Here is a 24,386-nt window from a genome sequence, read left to right as displayed (position 1 = left end):
TGATGATACGGTTGGAACTCAGATATGATCTCAGAATTGGCTGCATTTGCTCTTGACTGTTTGGTAGATCAGTTCAATAACTTGTTTGCCTTACTGCAGAATAGATCTTTTTTAAATTTAATGACATTTTTTATTTCACCTTTATTTAACCAGGTAGGCAAGTTGAGAACAAGTTCTCATTTACAATTGCGACCTGGCCAAGATAAAGCAAAGCAGTTCGACACATACAACAACACAGAGTTACACATGGAGTAAAACAAACATACAGTCAATAATACAGTAGAAAAATAAGTCTATATACAATGTGAGCAAATGAGGTGTGATAAGGGAGGTAAAGGCAAAAAAAGACCATGGTGGCGAGGTAAATACAATATAACAAGTAAAACACTGGAATGGTAGATTTGCAGTGGAAGAATGTGCAAAGTAGAAATAGAAATAATGGGGTGCAAAAGAGCAAAATAAATAAATAAATATATACAGTAGGGGAAGAGGTAGTTGTTTGGGCAAAATTATAGATGGGCTATGTACAGGTGCAGTAATCTGTGAGCTGCTCTGACAGCTGGTGCGTAAAGCTAGTGAGGGAGATAAGTGTTTTGACACACATTTAAGAGCAGTTGGAGGCCACGGAAGGAGAGTTGTATGGCATTGAAGCTCGTCTGGATGTTAGTTAACACAGTGTCCAAAGAAGGGCCAGAAGTATACAGAATGGTGTCGTCTGCGTAGAGGTGGATCAGAGACTCACCAGCAGCAAGTGCGACATCATTGATGTATACCAAGAAGAGAGTCGGTCCGAGAATTGAACCCTGTGGCACCCCCATAGAGACTGCCAGTGGCCCGGACAACAGGCCCTCCGATTTGACACACTGAACTCTATCAGAGAAGTAGTTGGTGAACCAGGCGAGGCAGTCATTTGAGAAACCAAGGCTAACTTTAACCTCAATGGAACCATTACATACAGTGCCTTGCAAAAGTATTCACCCCCCTTGGCATTTTTCCTATTTTGTTGCATTACAACCTGTAATTTAAATGGATTTTTGTTTGGATTTCATGTAATGGACATACACAAAATAGTCCAAATTGGTGAAGTGAAATGAAAAACATGACTTATTATTTGTATTTTTATTTTTTTTACAGAAAAGTGGTGCGTGCATATATATTCACCCCCTTTGCTATGAAGCCCCTAAATAAGATCTGGTGCAAACAATTACCTTCAAAAGTCACATAATTCATTAAATAAAGTCCACCTGTGTGCAATCTAAGTGTCACATGATTTCAGCATATCACCTGTTCTCAAAGGCCCCAGAGTCTGCAACACCACTAAGCAGGAGGCATCACCAAGCAAGCGGCACCATGAAGACCAAGGAGCTCTCCAAACAGGTCAGGGACAAAGTTGTGGAGAAGTACAGATCAGGGTTGGGTTATAGAAAAATATCAGAAACTTTGAACATCCCACGGAGCACCATTAAATCCATTATTAAAAAATTGAAAGAAAATGGCACCACAATAAAACTGCCAAAAGAGGGCCGCCCACCAAAACTCACGGACCAGGCAAGGAGGGCATTAATCAGAGAAGCAACAAAGAGACCAAAGATAACCCTGAAGGAGCTGCAAAGCTCCACAGCGGAGATTGGAGTATCTGTCCATAGAACCACTTTAAGCCGTACACTCCACAGAACTGGGCTTTACGGAAGAGTGGCCAGAAAAAAGCTTTCTATTGCTTAAAGAAAAAAATAAGCAAACATGTTTGTTGTTCGCCAAAAGGCATGTGGGAGACTCCCCAAACATATGGAAGAAGGTACTCTGGTCAGATGAGACTAAAATTGAGCTTTTTAGCCATCAAGGAAACACTATGTCTGGCACAAACCTAACACCTCTCATCCCCCCGAGACGACCATCCCCACAGTGAAACATGGTGGTGGCAGCATCATGCTGTGGGGATGTTTTTCATCGGCAGGGACTGGGAAACTGGTCAGAATTTAAGGAATGATGGATGGTGCTAAATACAGGGATATTCTTGAGGGAACCCTGTTTCAGTCTTCCAGAGATTTGAGACTGGGACGGAGGTTCACCATCCAGCAGGACAATGATCCTAAGCATACTGCTAAAGCAACACTCGAGTGGTTTAAGGGGAAACATTTAAATGTCTTGAAATGGCCTAGTCAAAGCCCAGACCTCAATCCAATTGAGAATCTGTGGTATGACTTAAAGATTGCTGTACACCAGCAGGAACCCATCCAACTTGAAGGAGCTGGAGCAGTTTTGCCTGAAAAATGGGCAAAAATCCCAGTGGCTAGATGTGCCAAGCTTATAGAGACATATCCCAAGAGACTTGCAGCTGTAATTGCTGCAAAAGGTGGCTCTACAAAGTATTGACTTTGTGGGGGTAAATAGTTATGCACTCTCAAGTTTTCAGTTTTTTTGTAATATTTCTTGTTTGTTTCACAATAAAAAATATTTAGTATCTTCAAAGTGGTAGGCATGTTGTGTAAATCAAATGATACAAACCCACAAAAAATATGTTTTAATTCCAGGTTGTAAGGCAACAAAATACCAAGGGGGGTGAATACTTTCGCAAGGTACTGTATCCACATGTAGTATTGGCTACTTGGGTCTACTCATACCTGCTTGTATTTACATCACACATTCACTCTCTATATCAAGGACAGTTGTCTGCACACTCAATGAGCTACAAATAATGACTGTATTTCCAATACAACTCACCAAATACTTATTTTAAAGGCAGAGATGATTACAAAACAACCCAAAACAACCTAGACCATGAATTTGTTTTCAATAGTCTCTGTCTAGACAGCTGCATTAATGATTCAAGTTTTTAGAGGTATTTTATGATATACCTTACCTGCGTTGTTGTTTGATGTTAGATTTAAAATAGCAATTTGATCTGGAGCTCCAGTACTCTCTAAGGGGAGCCATGTTAAGCATTGAATTCATCAGGATCTGTATCTATTCCACAACAAAGGACACAACTAACAAGCTCAAACCTACAATGGTCTAGTTCTGTCATATTCATGTAATTAATGAAATCCTCGTGTCACTGTAACGGATGGATATTCTATCCTTCTATCTCCTAAGTACTACTTTGGGTCTTAGTTGTTAGATTTTTCCAATGGCATTTGCCATACTTGAATCCATGTCATTTATGGATAGAAGTGGAGTCATGCCATCAATTTATTAAATTGTGTGTGTGCACTTCCCTGTTTTATTCAGTGTAATTGGATGGGTAATTAAAGTGTAAAAGCAGTGTCATCTAACTGTAAATCCTGCTATTCACACTCTCTCTCACACACACACACACACACACACACACACACACACACACACACACACACACACACACACACACACACACACACACACACACACACACACACACACACACACACACACACACACACACACACACACACACACACACACACACACACACACACACACATATACACACACACACCAGGGTTTAAATACACAATCCTATTACTGGTGGCTGGAGCAGAATGAGGTCCATTTAGGAAATTAAAGACTAATTATTTAATTGCCTAATGTCCTCTCTCTTTATACACTGAGTGCACAAAACATGAAGAACACCATGACATAGACTGACCAGGTGAATCCAGGTGAAGGCTATGATCCCTTATTGATGTCACTTGTTAAATCCACTTCAATCAGTGTAGATGAAGGGGAGGAGACAGGTTAAAGAAGGATTTTTAAGCCTTGAGACTATTGAGACATTGTATAAATATTGAAGTGCCTTTGAATGGGTTATGGTAGTAGATGCCAGGCGCACCGGTTTGTGTCAAGAACTGCCACGCTCTTGGGTTTTTTCTGCTCAACATTTTCCTGTGTGTATCAAGAATGGTTCACCACCCAAAGGACATCCAGCCAACTTGACAAAACTGTGGAAAGCATTGGAGTCAACAGTGACCAGCATCACTTTTCGAAGGCTTTCGACACCTTGTAGAGTCCATGCTCTGACAAATTGAGGCTGTTCTGAAGGTGTAGGGGGGGCAAATCATAAATAGGTAATTGTTCTTAATGTTTTGTACACTCAGTGTATGTGCCCCCTTTTTTGTGATTGTTTGACAGCAATTATGTGGGAATGATCAAGTTGCTTCTTTTGACATTTACAAAATTACATTTTAGATTGTGAGACAGCTTTATTCACTCATGTTTATTGGAACATTTATTGATGTTGTTAATAATGTCTAATGCACATGTTGGATGCAGTTTATTCATCTTTTTCATGTGCAAGATATTAATAATGAACCATCTAAAAATGTCTGGGGTCTGCTAAACTGAAGAGAGTGGATTTAGTATTTAAATATTTGATTGGTCAAACACAAATCAGTAGGAAAATTCTGCAAACGCAGCATACATGGTTGATGCCAACAAAGTGATAACAACAGTAATATGACAAGGGTTAACACCAACCATGGATGGCATCTCCTTCCATTGCTTGTAGTAAAGTGTCCATACTGCAGTATGTTTTGCTGCAGGGCCGTTGCCTCTCCGTTCTGACGGTGAGTTTGTCTACTGTAGGTGGACAGAATGCGTTGCGTTATTACCATTCTGACACTGAGGTTGTCGAGGTGGACACACAGGCAGCAGACTGTTCTGGGCTCCTGAGGCTATGGAACTGGGGGTTAACCTATCTAAACTGTCCATACTGAGAGTTGCTATAGGCAGCAGGGGCCACAGCTGGAGACCTGTGTCCCAAATGGCATCCTATTCCATTTATAGTGGACTACAAAGTTGACGTAGACAAGAAGCTTTAAGTGCACGTTCGCATTCGATTCGTCAAACGTAGTGCACTTTAAAGGCACTAGGATGCCATGTGGGACGTAGCCATTGTTTGTTCTCCATATTGCTGACCTTTAAAGCAGTGGTAAATTGGTCAGCTTCTGTCATGCTTTAATTATAGACTGACCTGAGATAAATGTATAGAAGGATTTAGGCTACCCCCATCCAATCACATTGTTGTCCAGGGCACTGAGAATTGACACAGTTCAGGTGGAATCAATTTACAAAGAAATGAAATGGAATGAAATCCTGCCATGCAAGGATCCCCCTTCAACCACCCAGCAAATGCATCAATAGCTTCATGTTCACATGTCCAATATTTTATGACGGGTGCGGTATGAAGCCAGAATACTCAGTACAGAATGTTTCTGTTTTATATACACCACGCTGTACCCTTACCAAAACACATTTTGCCGGTCTGAGTAAATCCATAAAAAAATATATAAAAATACCCAGGCTCAAACATTCAATAAACAGTACGATATTGGATTTACAGTAATAACATACAGCAATTATGATATAGTTGACAGAATGTGTTTGGATTTCTCCAGGTAGGATATATTTACCCGCTCACCATTTGACTACATTGAGATGATTTGGGCTTGGAACACATCATGAGGAACATGATTTCTTACAATGTTCTCTCTAGTCGTTAATAGAATGATGATTGTCTATTTCAATGATTCTCAACACATGGTGTAAAGCAACACGAGACATGATGAGACAGATGCTCTTGGAATAATGAAAGAGAGCATTCTGAAGGCTCTTGATCATGTTCCAATGCTCACCATCGGGAGCAAGTACAGTATTCATTTACATTCGTATCATTCTGATAGTACTACTACATGTGCTCCGGCAAAGACTGATGCTCGCCAGGTGTAGACGCTCTCATCTTGACTAAAGTGAGGATTTTCACAGACATGTAGCTGCATTTCTAATTATGTATCTGTGCATAGGCCTGAAGGTACTAGTAGGGTTGCACATTTTGGGGAATATTCAGAGGTGGAAACTTTCCGTGGGAATTAATGGGAATATATGGGAATTAACGGAAATATATGCAAATGAATAATAATACCAATTAAATGTAGATGTTTTTTTGCATTGGATATATTTGCCATATCATATGGAGACAGAAACATAAACATTTTACCTTATCATAAGTAGACATAATTGCAAATGATTAAATCCTTCCAATAGAAATAAAAAAATAACTATTTAGTTACGAATTGAACTTTAATTAAATGAGTTGACGCTTCACATGGGATGATTTCACTGAACAACAATATAAAGGGAATTTTGAATGATCCCCAATGATCCATCGCGTCTCCCAAAAACGTTTTCAACATACATTTGTAAAATGATAATTTAGAAACTAAAGCTTTGGTTGTCTTCCTCTCAGGCTTCCATGTTTTCTCCCTGGACCTCCTCTATGTCCACCTCTTGAACATCAGACTTTGAGGCCTCATCTTCACTGTCACTTTCCAACCTTGTTGAGGATGGCTCATTGTCAGGCTCAAAAAGCCTCAAATTTGCCCGGGTGCCCACCAATTTTACAAGCCATGTATTGGTCAGCCTGTTGCGTGCTTTGGTGTGTGTGCTCCCAAACAAGGACCAGTTGAGGCAGATGATGTTGGTGGGATTTGGAGGATGATGGAGGCAACAGGGGAAAGAGCCTCAGATCCACAAAGTCCCTTCCACCAGGTGGCTGAAGAGATATGTTGGCACGACTGCCATATTGCATCTCCATCCCAAAGCCCTTGCTTGGAAGTGTACTTCGCCAGACTGCCAAGAACCTTGCCCTCATCCAGGCCAAGGTCGCGAGACATGGTAGTGATGACACCATAGGCCTTGTTGATCTCTGCACCAGACAGGATGCTCTTGCAAGCAGACAGTACTTGGGATCCAACATGTACACTGCGGCATTTATGGGCTTCAGGCAGAAGTTTTCACGCTTTTTTAAATGTATTTCAGAACTGCAGTTTCCTCTGCATGGAGCAACAGTGAAGTGGGCAGGGCATTACGGATTTCTTCTCTTACATCTGCAAGCAGAGTGAACATCAGTCCTTGCAATGGCTATTGCTATAGGTTTCAGGAGTTTCAGGCTGTTTACCACTCTCTCCCAAAATGCATCATCCAGGGGGATCCCCTTGATGGGGCTGTCCATATCAGCAGACTGTGACATGGCCATTTCTTGGAGAGACTCCTTCCCCTCCAGGAGACTGTCAAACATGATGACAACATCACCCCAATGGGTGTTGCTGGGCAGCTTCAATGTGGTGCTCTTATTCTTCTCACTTTGCTTGGTGAGGTAGATTGCTGCTATAACTTGATGAGCCTTCACATACCTAACCATTTCCTTGGCTCTCTTGTAGAGTATATCCATTGTTTTCAGTGCCATGATGTCCTTGAGGAGCAGATTCAATGCATGAGCAGCACAGCCAATGGGTGTGATGTGAGGGTAGGACTCCTCCACTTTAGACCAAGCAGCCTTCATGTTCGCAGTGTTGTCTGTCACCAGTGCAAATACCTTCTGTGGTCCAAGGTCATTGATGACTACCTTCAGCTCATCTGCAATGTAGAGACCGGTGTGTCTGTTGTCCCTTGTGTCTGTGCTCTTGTAGAATACTGGTTGAGGGGTGGAGATGATGTAGTTAATTATTCCTTGCCCACGAACATTCAACCACCCAACAGAGATGATTGCAATACATTCTGATTTCTCTATGATTTGCTTGACCTTCACTTTAAATTTGTTGAACTTTGCATCTAGCAAATGAGTAGATAAAGCATGTCTGGTTGGAAGGGTGTATGCTGGGCGAATAACATTCAGAAATCTCTTCCAATACACATTGCCTGTGAGCATCAGAGGTGAACCAGTTCCATACACAGCTTGAGCAAGACATTCACCAGCATTTCTCTGACTATGTTCCTCCATTGAGTCAAAAAATCGTCTGATTCCAGGAGGACCATGAGCTGTTGCTATCGATAAGGTGTCTTGATTCATCATTTTCACCTCGAATAGAAATAGAGTGACTTTTGTCAGAGGTTGCTTGTTGTGAGCACTGAGGGAACTTTATGCACATGGCCAGATTATTCTGCATCTTACTTGCATTCTTCACATATGATTTTGCACAGTATTTGCAAATGTATACAGCTTTTCCTTCTACATTAGCTGCAGTGAAATGTCTCCACACATCAGATAGTGCCCGTGGCATTTTCCTGTAAAGATTAGATTTTTTTGTTGTAAAAAAACAACAAATACAATTCCATGTACAGATCCAGTTAAACAGTTAGATTAAACAACTCTTTTGTAAGATAAATGTTTTAAAATGAAACATGTATGGAAACAGGTGAATTAACACTCCTCAGTTAGTAGGCTCAAGCAAGCTAAACCCACATGGTAGCAAAAACTAACTTGCAGAAATTGTTAACAAGTTAGAAATGATTTAAACACACTTTGCTGTAGGCTACTATTTACTAGTTAACAAAAAAATGATGTATGTCATATAAAATATATTCACCCTACCCAGTATTGTAATCAAAACTTACCAGAAAGCATGTAGTCCTTGGCTCAGACAGAGTAGTAGTGTGGGTTAAATAGCATCTCATTAGTTTGCAAGATCTTGAGAATCAGCTGTACATGTGATGGAATAATGCACTGTGCATGCAGAGGGTTGCAATTCCATTGAATTGGGGATAGTTTAACCAAAATATGCCACAAGACCTAGAATTGCTTTATGTGTATCCCACAAGAGAAGTTGAATGTTGTAAGCTAACTTTTTTGATGAATTTAAGCATAATTCCCCAAATTCCAGGGTTTAACTTCCCATTAACATTTTCAGAAATGTATCGGAACGTTTCTGATCCTTTGCAACCCTAGGTACTAGGAGGATAGTTACAAATCTTCCAACCACCTTTCATTTGTAAGGTCAAGTCTCCGGTTTACTGAAGTGAAATGAGTGCTACAGTTATCTGTATTATTAGTGCTACAGTTATTCAATCTGTCGATGTGCCCTTGAGCAAGGAGGCTGACCCTGTAAAACAACACATTTTACTCCACCTATGTGACGACAAAACATATATATTTGTATCTTTTTGGGGGGAATGAATGTGGTCAATGTGGGGGATAACAACATCCTTTTTTTATCCAGTTAACAGGTTCATATAAAAGAGTAGCATTCCTATCAGTGTGAAGGGGAATGAATAGGCAGTTCTTATAGAAGCTCTTGTGGACAGTCTTTTAATTAACAAATGGAATACTACAGTACTAGCAGTAGGGCTGTGTCAGAAATGTCAGCATATTCCCTACATAGTGCGCTACCAAAGCCTGATCAAAAGTAGTGCATTATTTAGGGAATAGGGTGCCATTTGGGATACAGAATACAATTGAAAGTGCCAACAGTACTGTAGTTGATCCAGAGTTATGCATGTATCATGAGGAGCTATGTTACAGTTAAAATATGCTCTAAAAGGGAAATGGAAAAGATAGGGAGGAAATCCCTTTGCCGGCATCTTTGTCAAACAGAGACAGTGGAGAGACACTTACATGTCATCAGATAGATAGATCAAGCCTCCATGCTACAGTAAAACATAGTAGTTGTTTCCGGCTCAGGGGACATGGTTGAAAGTGAACCATCCAGTCGTTTAACAGCAAGCCATCCATCCACCACAGAGAGAGGAGTCCATCAACTCTCTCCACCTTCCATCCTGGAAGAGAAACAAATAATGTGTGGTTAGCCTAGCATCCTGTGTGGTTGGCCTAGCATCCTGTGTGGTTGGCCTAGCATCCTGTTTGGTTTGCCTAGCATCCTGTTTGGTTGGCCTAGCATCCTGTTTGGTTAGCCTAGCATCCTGTTTGGTTGGCCTAGCATCCTGTTTGGTTGGCCTAGCATCCTGTTTGGTTTGCCTAGCATCCTGTTTGGTTGGCCTAGCATCCTGTTTGGTTAGCCTAGCATCATGTTTGGTGTACCTAGAATCCGGTTTGGTTGGTCTAGCATCCTAGGCATGTTAGTGCATTATATTGAAATGTGTGATTCACAACAGTCAGAATGACATCCTCATTAAAATGGCATTTGAACAGGTAAAGAGGTATGCTTCGATAACCTATGCAGAAAAAAATACATATATTTTTTATATACAATTAGGTATTATGATTATGGATCTAGATTGCAGGAAAAATCTGTTTCAGCTGTTCGAAAAATGCTAAATTCTCCAACCCCATCCATTCTCACGTACTTTGTGCCCCCTCTAAAATCATGGGTGCATGACGCCCTTGCCGCTGTCTCAAAATGTATTGACCCTGTATGTATGGTCATGAATAAACAACAGCTTTAAAATTCCTAATAGATCATACAGGCACTATCTCTTTATGTAACATCAACCACGTTTATTTAAAAATAGGTGATTTATGTTCCCTCGGCCCAGTAAAAGCCTTATCAGTATCTCACTTCACCAGTTAATAACCAAGCCTGTGTCCCAAATGGCATCCTATTCCCTATATAGTGCACTACTTTTGACCAGATCCTTATAGACCCTGGTCAAAAGTAGTGCACTTTGTAGGGAATAGGGTGCCATTTGGGAGACCGCCCAAGTGGAAGCCATGGTGTATTAATCACACTACAGCCGATGAGTTGGAGACTGCTCCATTTTGCTAATGTCTGTTACAATTTCAAACCAGGCCATGTATAACTAACAGGTTTAATTAGTTTGGATTGATATTCATATCACATGTCCAATGGAATAGACGCCTGACAACTCTCATCTTGTGTACTTCTCAAGAGTATCTTGTCCTGTGTCGCTTTTCCCTGTTGGATCATTTTTTCCCCCAGCTTTTTCTATGAGATACTCTATCCTATAATGGTGTCTGTTGATCAACGAGGCCATGCAAAACAGAATTTCCCTCTCTGTCTCTCTCTCTCTCTGTCTCCTTCTGTCTCTCTCTCTCCCTCTGTCTCCCTCTGTCTCTCTTTCTCCCTCTGTCTCCCTCTCTCTCTCTCTCTCTCCGTTTCTCTCTGTCTCTCACTCTCTCTCTGTCTCTCTCTCTCTCTCCGTTTCTCTCTCTCTCTCAATTCAATTCAATTCAATTCGCTTTATTGGCATGACGTAACAATGTACATATTGCCAAAGCTTATTTAGGATATTCTCTCTCTCTCTCGCTCTGTCTCTCTCTCTCCGTCTCTCTCTCTGTCTGTCTCTGTCTCTCTCTCGCTCTCTCTTCCCTAAGAGTAGAATATGCTCGTTCATAATACTTAGTGTATCATGTTGCAGTTGGTAATGGAAAGGGATATGAGATTACAGTTATGATATCTATTCTTTAATCAGCTATCAAAGAGATGTTAACTGGTTTCTCTGATTGGGGTGAAGCCTTTTCATGTTCAGTTGACTATCCGAGGTCATTAAAGGCGCTTTCACACAAACCTACAGTAAAACCAAGAAATTTATTATTTGCTGATGTGAACCACATGTAGGCTAGTCGTTTGTTTCATTCAATATCTCTTGTATACCAATACTACAGCAGAAAGGTCCTTCTTTGTGGGATGTTGGTAATGATATTTCCAAATGTTTTGTGGCATGCTCGCATGAGATCTAGTTAGTTGCATGTGGAGAGTTGCCTTAAAAGTAAATGGCAGGATAAGCTGTCTTTTCATGCCATGTATGCTTGATGCATCCGGACAGATACGAGAACATCGCAATCAAATTAGCAGGGCTTGTCGTGCATGCTTACACTTCAGAAGCCCCAAACTTTTTTTTCTTCTCTTAGCAGCAATAACACCAACGAACGGGGGTATAACTCACAGTGACAGGGGGATTTGAGGAGCCTCCGTCAGTATTATTGTGAGGCAGCTTGTGCCCAATTGCTCCTAATACAAAGTGATTTGAAGCCATCAACACTATGTGTGACTCACCCACCCAGAGAGTCATCCACAGGCACCTGGCCCTGGGCCTGGCCCAGTTAACATGGAACATCCTCCTAATAATGCAACAAGGTAGAATGTCTTGGCTCAGCTTGTCAAACTGTTGAGAGTGGTCCAGTAGATCCTCTCTTTCCACCTCTGTGATCATTTGGCACGTCTGACTCCTGTGACTCCTGCCTTCGTGACGTGGCAGTTACCACCTGCTCCCCATGGCCTGAGTGCTGCTTGTCTCAGTCTAATTCAGGGACATGTTGGCAGAAGCCATTTGAGAACAACACAGTGAGTGAAGGACAGTCCTGGTTGGCTGTCGCTGCCTGGATGACTGATGATGTGTGCTGATCTGCACTGAGTGACACATGCCACCAAACCTCCCATAAAGCTACTGTGACCTATGCTGTCATGTCACAACATTCAAAATGCTACAGTCTGCTTGCTTATCAGTGTACAGTCCTGCTGCACAGTACCTAGCCATAGTTTCTTTAATGCATGCGTTATGTTTTATGTTTTGTACCATGAACTCTTTAATCCTCAAGGGAGGTTTGAATTACATTTTGCGTTTTAGTAATTTAGCAGATGCTCTTATCCAGAGCGACTTGCAGTTAATGCATTCATCTTAAGATAGATAGGCCCAGTATGTCAAGCCATTTGATATTGACTTTCATGTTGGAATGGCCGTGCTACTTGCAATCTCTCTGCTTTATATTCGACCAGCTATGCAGCTTATGCAGCAGTACAGCATCAGAGTGGAGCATACTGTTGGATCGATGTGTACATGTACTGTATGCCTCAGTGGCTTCATGCGATAATTGCGTACTTGTCCATGTCTTATGTCTCGCACAGTATTTTATGGCCTGTTTTGTCATGTTCCTCCAGTGTGATGTGCGACGTAAAGCTATTGATGAGACAAAGAGAACCTCCAATTGAATTCTCCGGAGTGCGTAGCCTTTATTATGACGGGAATCGTCTTTGCTTCAATAGCCCTGATTCATTACTGGAAATGAGTTAGCCTGGCCCTTTGCCAGCCAGCACCTCTCCCTTGTAAGAGCCTTTTTCCACCAAAGCCAATGCTATGGTGGAATATGGTTATTATGAAAGCAACCGCTAATGGGGCTCTGATGAGCGTGCTAGAATTCTAGATGTTGATGTGAAGAGGAGATCACGCCCCCAAATCAAAGATACTGTAGTTTACAAAAACAACATCAGCAGGTTGTTAGATCTTGAACAGTGTATCATCTTAAAACAGAGTGCATATTTGAGTTTTATCTGATAGTGTCATGCTTTACCTTATCACGCCACTTTTTCTCTTACACACACACACACACGCACGCACGCGCGCGCCCGCATGCGCGATCAACGACGGCCCTCAATCTAGTTTAGCTCTCACTGGTGACCTCCCTCATCCTGCATTGATAGCAGCAATGGGTGATAGGGTCAGTCTGCTAGGGACTGATAAACTCAGCGCACAGCGGCAGTCCGTCCGACAACGCTGAATGCAATCACTCAAGAATGAGCCAGGCATCGCTGGGTCTGAGGGTTGGACCTAATCTGTCTCCGTAGCAACTGTCCAGGTACGTCTGACTGTGACTGTGGTCGGTCAGCCAGCTGGGAGAGTTGGAGACAGCGTGGCAACAAAGTGGCAATACAGAGGGAGAGCCCTGATGAGTTATCCTGGTGATTATCAGGTAAAGATAATGAGGTTGATTGCCTCTCACAGGGAATGTATAGAGAGAACACCACTGAGCTGCCAGAGAGAGGCAGGACAGGACAATACTGTAAGATGGAAGGGAAAGTTATCTCTCTGTCTCCTGTTCTTGGAAGTTGTGGAGTTTTTACGGATGCGTTGTGTATCAGTTATGGGCTGAAAGTAATGGTGGATTGGACGGTACCATACGCCCCAACATCAGTCATTTTAGGTGTACTATAGTTAGAATTTTGGAATTATACAGAAAATACATTATTTTCTAGCTCCTCCTCCTTGTTCTGACAATGGTTAAAGAATCCCCTCACCTTAAGGCTACTGCCAGTCTCTTTTCATCCTAGGAATGTTACTTTTTGTAGATTGACAACACAGACAGATCCATGTCTGCTGGTGAAGTTTAAGCACAAGAATTAACATGAAAACCTTTTCCAGACTGAAGCTGCATCTGAAGCTGAAATGCATGAAATATTGGACAATTAATATTTCAGAATAACCCAGAAAAATACCCAGGAACTTTCTGTTGTTGATCTGAGTGATGAGATTGATAATTAGCAGGTCCCATTCAGATTCTCTAACCATCTGTTTGAAACCCATGTCTCCTGACCCCATCATCCTAACACCAGTCCTCTTCTTCTGTGGTGGCAGAGTGGTGCAGTCCTATCGTCCCTATTATGGATGTGAATGTTCCTCGCAGCCTTGTGATTACACAATATATACAGCTCCATTTGCAGCGATGCCTGATGGTTCAGGGGGAACGTGTCTTATTGAAGCAATAAAAATGACTCCAATAATGTTTAATGAGCTCACCAACTGAAAAAAAAAGGCAATATGGCATTTTAAAGATATATTACCTTATCTGTCTTTGTCTGTCGGATAAAGCCGCAAGTCTCTAATGTTCAATTTTTTGTGCCACTGAAAATATCAAAATGAACATAAGTATTGATTGGAACCAGAGGCTGCAAAAGAGAGACACTCTATCATCTTCTCTGCAAGAAGTGGGAGGAGAAACTTTTTGGAACAGAATATTTTTGTTTCCTACTTTGTAATGACGTACAATATGTTTTTAATGTATTGTACAGCTCTTAGCTACATCAAATCTAAAAACAGATTTGCATGAAGCCAATATAGGTTGAAATCTTGTCCAAAAAATATATAAAAACAAAGGTGTTGACCTTGTTGATCTCATTTTACTGATAACTGTTCTCAGTGATATGTTTGTACCAAGTTAATGTGCTTACAAAACCCCATGTCTCCTCAAATGGAGTTCATGTTTGGAATGCCAGTGCCAGTGGATTTGTAACAATAGATTTTACTTGAGGATTATTTGGTTGCATCTCAGGTATTACAGGATTACAAGGGATTATGTGTTGAACTAGATTATGAGTTCAAATGTCTAAACTGGTACGGTACTTGACCTGCGACACTCTGATTGGATCTGTAATCAAAATGAGCGAAGCATGTTGTGATGTGTAATTTTTCTTTACATAACATTGTTTATTTTTAGTTGTCAGACATTTAATGACGGCCATTCTCCCTGTGGAGTTCTTTACAACATGGACCTTTGTCTAAACTGTCCTTCTGCACAACATGGTCTGACAGGAACATCAATCAACACGTTCAATTGAGGCTTGCAAATCCATCCTTCAGAACCCATTATGAACTATGGCAAAAATATAACTGAATTCACTTAAATCTCAGTGTCCATCAGTTTCTGACCAGTTTTTTCCCCGATGTTATCTTGCAGCTTGGTGAGGAAACCTTCAACAGAGCCAAGCTCCTGAACGTGGGCTACACTGAGGCCCTGAAGGATGCCGAGTATGACTGCTTCATCTTCAGCGACGTGGACCTCATCCCTATGGACGACCGTAACCTCTACCACTGTTACGACCAGCCACGACACTTTGCCATCGCTATGGACAAGTTTGGCTTTAGGTAGGTCAATTGTATTGTGTACTCTCACTCTCATGTATATTTACTCTAAAAGAAATCTGTTATTCATTTTCTGAGCCTATTCTCCTACCATCTTAAGTTTATTCATTTGGAAAGGTATATGCTTTTAAAGGGACAGTCCTCATATAAAAGTTTGAAGGTATTCTTTTGGGACTGCACACATGATCTGTACAGGATGATGTAACCAAAAGTACTGTTGGAGACTCATCCCCAGTTCATTTGACTGACTTTAAGATGAACTTTCCCTCTGTCTTTCATTGGAATCCGCCCAGCACTCTCTGATGTTTAATTTTCTGTGTGGGGCCAAAGAGCAACCCAATCGTAACACATTATTATATATCGCTTTTGTTATTGTCAGGAGTCAAGACATATTTTTGGTGGTATCATTTTACGAATAACTTTACCTGCTGTTGATAACACAAGCATTTTAATGTCAAATTAAATACCCACAATTTTATCCAGTGAATTTGTCCTGCCCCTACTTTACACTGATACCCACTGCTTCATTCTGATGTCAGTGAACATCAACTTGAGTTAAAGTTAGCCTTTTCTCACATCTAACGCAGCCCTATCCACATACTTTATAGCCTTCAAATTGGCAATATAGTTACAAAAAGCCCTCAAGACACTCATGCCTAACAGACAAATTCACCCCAATGCCATTTTATCTGCTTGGATATGCAATTAAAATTGCTGTGTAATTTGTGACAGATTGATTGAACACAATTCCTCAGCATCTAGCTAGGCTTTGTATCCAGTGCATGTGGACTAAGCAGCCTATTTGCTAAACATCTTATGCAAGTCCCTCAATGCACCAGCGTTGACTGCTAATATCAATAAACTGTGATGATAATCCCATTTCTAAACTGTATGGAATTCACACTAGAGTGGCTTTCTCCTGGCTACAACATTACTTTCTCTAATAACCTACACATCCTCCAGCAAATAGGCTGCTTAGAAACACACATGGACGCAAGCAAGCACGCACACACAGACACGGATGCACGCATACAAGGACACACACACACAACATTTTCTCTATATTGTTTGTGTGAAGGCTGCTGCTACAGCAGATGTCCTCATTAGTTTTTTGCTTGTTGTTTTTTTACATAAAGCTCCCTGTCGCTGGCTCTGTCTGACGTCACAAACACACACACACTCACCACTGGCCTGAGGCAGACTCCAGGCACCCGCCATGATACTCGGCTAACCTTCTGCACCGTGGAACATTACAATGGGGCTCTGTAGAAAGGCTAACTCTCCATCTCCAAATCTTCTGCATATCTTCAAGTCATGTGCATAAATAATAGCACCTCACATCAAGTGACACTTTTTCCCTTTAACTTTTGAAGCAATCCGAACTACTGTAGCTATAGAAACAATACATTGTTAATTTATGTATTTTTATTTCGTTACTTCTGCTCGCATTCTTACAGTATACACATGAAGTGCATGAATACAAAATATGTCATGTTGTAATTTTCAGTTGTCTTGAATGCAATACAGTAGAGTATCCATATTTGACAGGCTTGTTTTTTTAAAGGCCAGGATCTGTAATGAACCTCAAATCTGACAACCGCCTCAATGCTTTGACAGTTATTTTCCCCTTGCAGGCTTCCTTACGCTGGGTACTTTGGCGGGGTTTCTGGGCTGAGCAAAAAACAGTTTCTCAAGATCAATGGCTTCCCCAACGAGTACTGGGGCTGGGGAGGAGAGGATGATGATATCTATAACAGGTAAGACTGCATGGCAGAAATATTCCAAAAAACACCCATCAATCCCAGCACAGCACAGTACCAGAAAAAGAATGGTGCATCCGTTTTATTTGACATTTAGATTATAGCTGATACAGTCATTTGCATATTGGTTAGAATATTTGTACCTTTATTTAACTAGGCAAGTCAGTTAAGAACAAATTCGTATTTACGATGACGGCCTACCTTGGCCACACCTGGACGACACTGGGCCAATTGTGCGCCGCCCTGTGGGACTCACAATCACGGCCGGATGTGATACAGCCTGGATTTGAGACAGGCACTGTAATGATGCCTCTTGCACTGAGATGCAGTGACTTAGACTGCTGCGCCACCCGGGAGCGGGAGCAGTATCAGTCATCGCTACTTTAACAGCTGTACTTAACAGCTTTGAATTATTTAATGCTGATAACATTCTAAAGGCACAGATGATGTATTAAAAGAGTGAAGTAGGCACAGCTACAGGTCTTATTAAACGCAAAATGTATGCCTGGCCTGTCACTTTACTTTATCATTGAAATACTTTTTTCCTGAATGTCCAGATAGAATGTCATTGTTCTTCCCGACCACATTCTCTCACAGTGCTGCTAGCTCACAGACGGTCAAAACTTTAATAGCATGATAGTAGCTGCAATAGATTTGATCCATTAAAGCATCAAGATTTCCCCTGAGATGTTTCCTTCAATAGAGCTATTTCTGTTTCAGTGGATGATGTGGGATGTTATCCTCCTGCATGCTGCTGCGTATGCCAATACATGAGCGTGAAAGGCTAAATTCAACGTTGTAGACACCAAAATAAGCATATATAAAAAAGCATAAAGGTGTTCTTTCATTGAAATCTACAATATTTTCAGGGCTCACTTGTTTTAACACCATTTTATATATAGCAATTTGAAATGTCCTTGAATATACACACTGGATCTCATGGCCAGGCAGAGAAGGGACTGATGATGATGGTGTTAGGCTAGCTTGCAGCAGAGTGAATAGACTCAGGCTACGTCCCAAATGGCACTCTATTCTCTATATAGTGTACTACTTTTGGCTCTGTTTAAAAGTAGTGCACTATATAGGGAATAGGGTACCATTTGGGATATGGGATACAGCCCTAGACTGAGCTGTGCCTAGGGGGATGCTGTAGGTCTCTCCCCTAGGCACTCAGCGAGATGGTGATGTGTGAGTGATGGGGCCTGGGCTGTTGCTGGTGTCTCTCTTTCTCTCCCCCTCTCTTTAGCCCCTGTGGGGATGGCTCCTTTCCCTGGGTCTAGCTGCTACAGGACATGGCATCCTAGCCCAAATTGGGGCCTGCCAACACAATCCCAGCTCGGGGGAGTCCATGTCCCTGCTCAGTGCTTTGAGGCCGTGCCCACAGTCTGTTGATCAGAGGTCCAAGAGTGACAGCACTCTTCCCTCTTTAAAATCACATCTTCTTTGTAGGCTAGCATATGGGTCATTCCACATAAAAAAAACACAAGAAAGAGGATTTTGACACCTACCATCTCAGATTGTTCTGAAATCGTTTCTGTAGTTAGTGACAGATACGATTAGCATTCCTGAAACATTATTTTGTTTAAATATAATTTGATCTCTGAGAAATTAAACGAATTGATTGCATCCAAATTTGCCATTTTAATTTATAGGATTCAGATAATATTCAATAAATATAGTACCCAACATCCTATTTGGACCAAACTTCTTCCTACCAATAAGTAAGCCACGAAGGAATCGCAACAAAATGTCAAAAGTCACCCACGGACCCCCCATACCCTATGCCAATCCCACCCCAACAACCAGTATACCAGTTCTCTATGTTTGACAAGTAGTATGAAGCTATGGCTTGTAGTATTGCTTCTTCATACCATGTAATGTAGAGAACCCAGCCACAAAGTCATAACAGCTTTCCCAATTTGGCAACAAATGCAGCTCCGGCGGGAGAATTCAATAGGCGAATATCACAGACAATCATAACACTGGCGTGTAAGTAATACTGTGAAACACTATGATTCCAATATTAGTGCCAGATATGTTATGGACATTTTCTGAAATTACAATGCTAAAATAAAAAATATAAATAATATGTGTAGCACCTTTCATTTCCATGAGATCAAATAAAATTTCAACAAAATAATGTTTAATGAATGCCAATATTACCTGTTTTTATCTACAGAAACGATTTCATAACAATCTGAGATGGTGGGTGTCATTGCTTGCTGAAATGACATGGAATGACTCCTATGACTTGTAGAGAAAGAGAGAGAGTGATTCCTTTGTGACAGTAAGGTTCAGTGGGTTCAGCCTAAAGCAGGGACTGCACCTGCCTGGAGTGCACTATGTGGCACTGGCATACTGGCTCACAATCCCGTATTGTAATAATAGCTGATGCCTCACACACTCTGTGATGTAGCACAACAGATCTTCCAGCAATGAGAGAGGCTAACTCGGATTAGAGTGATTAAGGGGAGTAGTGTGTTACTGTGTTGACACATTGTAGTTCAGAAGAGCACAGTCACCAAGAATCCAACCACAGTTAATGTTAGAGCAGTAAAGACAAAACATACATTTTATGAATCATGATTTTTTTAACCTTTATTTAACTAGGCAAGTCAGTTAATAACAAATTCTTATTTACAATGGAACAGTGGGTTAACTGCCTTGTTCAGGGGCAGAATGACAGATTTTTACCTTGTCAGCTCAGGGATTTGATCTAGCAACATTTTCGCCCCCAATGTATGATTCATAAAGTATTAACATGTGTTCAGACCTCAAAGTGTATTTTGTGATATTTCCATTTTGTCATTTATTTACATCATATCTTGGTTAGACTGCAGAGGCTATACTGTGCTGTAACTCCAGTGATAGCATAGCACAACTAGTGGTGATGCACGGTAGTGCACTCAGAGCCGTGAACTGCAGCACAATATTGTGGGGAGTTCCTCGTTTATTGTAGTGCTTTTTGGAACTGTGCCATGCTTTTAGAACCTGCTGGGGAAAATCCCTTATGATTTGCTTGGAGGGAATACCTCATGTTACAGACGGTGCCAACTTCTCCACTTTAAAAAAATAATCATACATCTTCAGAAAAATGCATGGGTTGATTTACCCCGGATCAAATAAACAGTTAAAGGGAAAAGGGTGGTTATTTTCTGCCTTTTTTTAATGGACTGCTTTGGGCTTACGTCCTCCTGATGTCTGTCCATTCTCCTTCTTTTGTAAGAAAAAATCTAGTTACTGAAATTATTTTGAATGTACATTCAGACACTTAATTGAACTCTATGGTGTTCCTTAAGGGCTCAGTATCCTCAGTTTACTAAGTACCATAGTATTGATTATCTCACACCTGGATTACCCAGGTAAGGCTAACCATTGATTGGGAGATAGAGTTGAGACTGAGCTCCGTCATCACTATACAGTTTCATTCAGTAAAGGAAGGAAGGGTAGACAGAAATAGCTGGAGGTGATGTTGGCATTACTGGAGAAACAGATAGATGACACTATTTCCCCTGCTTCCTGTAGAGCCCATTCACCCTGAGACCAGCAACTGGAATGGAAGGAAACTTAAAAAGCTCTGTCTATCACCCCTCCTGGGCATGTACGTACAACTGAAGAGCAGCAGATCCATCCAGTGTCTTGGATGGGCAACTCCTTGGCTGTCAGCATCTGTGCAGTGAAACAGGGACCTGGAGGGACAGTTAGTTCCCTCATATTTACTTCTACTACAAGGTGACTAACTGTCAGAGCTCCGACTGTCTCTTGTGACAGACAGACAGGCTCTGTCTGGTGGCAAGTGCTCTCCCTGGCCTAGACGTACACCTGGCTGATACTGAAAAATATACAATCCCAAGTCATAGCCTCTTTCATGGGCATAAGTGGTCCGTAAATACGTTAACTATCATAGGATTTTCCCTAACAAACATCAACAGTCCAGACACTATCTATTCTACATTTACATAGTGCACAGTGTCACTCTACTGTGTTCTGTCTTTAATAGAGGGAGGGAGATACAGGAGAAAAATGCCAGCTTTGGCAGGACTCTCATTTCTCGATTGCCCTTGTGTGGCTATTTCTAATTAGAGGGAGACAGGAGGGAGTGGATAGAGATTGGGCAGGCAGGCAGCAGAGATTGAACCACCGCAGTCAGCAAGACAGACAGAGCACACACTCAATCCAACATGAGCGATTTCAGGTTCGTTCCACTCATCTCCTCATCTCTCCCCAATGGCTTCATTCTCTGCAGCACTCCATTCATTTCGGTTCTGATGAGGTAATGCCGCAGATTCCAATTCCCCTGGACTCCAAGAGTCTAATGCATTTAAGAAAGACTGGAGAGAAAGTTTTAAAAGGCTAGAGAAATTCTTCATTCATTCAATCAAAAGGGCACACAAGGCCAAATTAGCTGTCCAGACATCTGTATCAAAATTACCACTGTGACTCAGGAAAACAATTATTTTTTGTTGCAATATTTAACAGGTACACAGAGAGTGAATGATATCAGTGGCAATGTGAGAATACAAAGGAAGTCAACAAAGGAACAACTATTGCAATGTGTATGTATTGAGAGAGAGAAACCATTTTGCAGGAATGTCAACCATACATCAACCATGCATCAACCATACATCAACCATGCATCAACCATACATCAACCATACACACAACTGACAATGTAATCCTACTTCTGTTTCTTCTCCTTTCTCTAAGCCTGAATAATACTTTGCTTTCAATGGCAATGTTAATTTAGGAAAACAGATATTTTGCTTCTCAACAAAGAAAATCTTATGTCATTGTGCCTGAAAGCAGAGTGAAGAACAGATATAGACAAATCTGTTGTGAAAGGTCAGAGGGCTGTTTTCCTCTCCTTTTTACTTTCTACCAAAAAAATGCTTTGTATTATATTATATCGCTCAATGCTCTCTCTTCATCATGGCCCCTCTGAGAGTTTTGAAAAGGTTTGATGGAGTTCAAGGAATCTGGTTCAGAATGAAAGGGCCCACAGATCCTTGGCACACAGAGCTGTTCAATACGATTGAGCCAATTTTGTGTGCTCGCTGGGCTGAGACAGCAGCATGTGAAGGCATGGAGGAGAGAAGTCAAGCTAATGAGTCGAAGGGTGCAGCAGCAGCACATGGATCCCCATGGCTTTTGACTAAACAGAACAGTAAATAATAAAGAAAACCTGTCAGAGGCCCATGTTGTTGACCCATGTTTCATACAGTACAGCTCATGTCACGGACATTACATCTTGCAATCATTCAAGGTCTCTGGTGGAGACTGTTCCCAGAACGTGTCCAAATATTTACTCTTCAACTTGTCCTAAAGTAAAGAAATTGTAAAAAAAATAATGCATGCCTTACCTCCTCCTGATGTCTGTCCATTCTTCTTTTGGTATAAAGAAATCTAGTTAAATCAATTATTTTGAAAGTTCTTTCAGACACTTGGTGGTCCTTAAGGACCCAACATCCTCAGCTCACTCCGCAAACTAAGTACCATAGTATTGATTAACTCACACCTGGATTACCCAGCCAAGCCTAAACATTGATTGGGAGATATAGCTGAGACTGTGCCCATCCCCCTGCCTGCCCCCTTATCTCCTTGAAATCACTGCAGATGGTTGAAGCTTTTTCAACCTGATACCTTGAAACCACAGTTAACACTACAGAATGTCCTGAAGCCAAATAAGTCACTGAATAGTTCAGTTTCCAGCTGGACTGAATGATAATCATGTAGGTATGTAGTATTTAACACAGACCCAGTTAGTTTTAGTAGCTTCTGCCATGCCCTAAATGAGCAAGGTATACATACCTATTCTGGTTGCATTTTTATTTGACTAGGCAAGTCAGTTAAGAACAAATTCTTATTTACAATGACAGCCTAGGAACAGTGGGTTAACTGCCTTGTTCAGGGGCAGAACAACAGATTTTTACCTTGTCAGCTCAGGGATTCAATCTAGCAACCTTTCAGTTACTGGCCCAACGCTCTAACCATTAGGCTACCTGCCACCCTGTTGCATACAGTAGGCTTCATCCCAAATGGCATCATATTCCCTACACAGTACACTAATGTTGACCAGAGCCATCCCACTGGACACAAACTGGTTGAATCAATGTTGTTTTAATGTAATTTGTCAACATATTGTGACATGGAATCTACGTGGAAAATACATTGGATTTGAAAAAAAGTAATCCACGTAAACAGGTTGTTTTGAGGATGAAATTTCAACCACAGGATTATGTCATCATGGTAACCAAATTTCAATAGACAAACCTTGTATAAAATATGTTGAATTTGTACCTTTAAAACAATGTCAGATCTTCAACGTTATATCCGCTATCAGAACAAAATACAATAGGCTGGGCAGCACCTCTTACTGGAGAATTTATCTATCTATAGCTACCCTTTGGTCTCTCATCCAGGGTTTAACCAAACCCAGCCCTGCTTAGCTATGATATTTGTCCCTGACTGTGCTATCGTGAGAATGATTGTTGAGAGATCTCCACTTAAAAACGAAATAGATTCACTATTGCTATCGAAGTCATTCCAAAGGGCAGGTTTAACAGAGAAAATTAAAAGTGACCATATTTTATCACTCATATATCATAAATAATGCTATTTAGGCCTATATAGAATTTTCTCAGTCATCAATATTGTTTCAAATCAACCCAGAATTCAACTAAAAATAGACAATACAATATTCCTAGGGTTTCAAGCTCTGGTTGTTTTCAAATGTAATGATATTTAGTCATATTGAATTGTGTTTGTCAACGCAACCAAATATCAACATTAGAAGGAGATGTATCCTCTGCTTGGATAATTCCATCTGTGCCACTAACTTAGTCGCCTTTAATTCCAGTTGCATGCCAGTCTCCATCTCAACCAAAAATATAAGTTAAATAATATTTAAAGTGCATTTAAAGTTTTATTCGGTTTAGTGCTATTCTTTAACTTTAACTAGTTTTTTTTCAGTTATTAATTTGTAGAGAAACTGGAATTAAAGCCAGACTAAGCCAGTGGCACAAACAACACTGAACCATGCATGAGAGCACCAGCTGTTCCGGACGACTATGTGATATCTCTCTCTGTAGCGTATGTGAGTAAGACCTTTAAACAGGTTAACATTTGCAAGGCCGGGGGGGCCAGACTGAATACCAGAATGAGTACTCAGCGCCTGCGCTGACCAGCTGGCAAGTGTCTTCACTGACATTTTCAACCTCTCCCTCACCCGGTCTGTAATACCAACTTGTTTCAAGCAGACCACCACAGTCC

At 41.2% G+C, this 24,386-nt stretch overlaps 1 protein-coding gene across 2 annotated transcripts in view; it reads left to right on the top strand.

The window, feature by feature from the left end:
* LOC139550783 (beta-1,4-galactosyltransferase 2-like) overlaps positions 1 to 24,386 on the top strand; it is a 134,951-nt gene that overhangs the window by 90,957 nt on the left and 19,608 nt on the right. The window contains exons 4-5 of one of the 2 annotated variants that reach the window (XM_071361937.1): positions 15,173 to 15,360; positions 16,992 to 17,114. In XM_071361937.1, the coding sequence (XP_071218038.1) occupies positions 15,173 to 15,360; positions 16,992 to 17,114 (311 nt within the window). The other variant, XM_071361938.1, reaches the window with a different exon arrangement.

The sequence above is a fragment of the Salvelinus alpinus genome, chromosome 23, assembly GCF_045679555.1.
Source record: "Salvelinus alpinus chromosome 23, SLU_Salpinus.1, whole genome shotgun sequence".
In the NCBI taxonomy this organism is placed as follows: Eukaryota; Metazoa; Chordata; class Actinopteri; order Salmoniformes; family Salmonidae; genus Salvelinus; species Salvelinus alpinus.
This window is presented reverse-complemented; position numbering and strand designations above follow the sequence as displayed.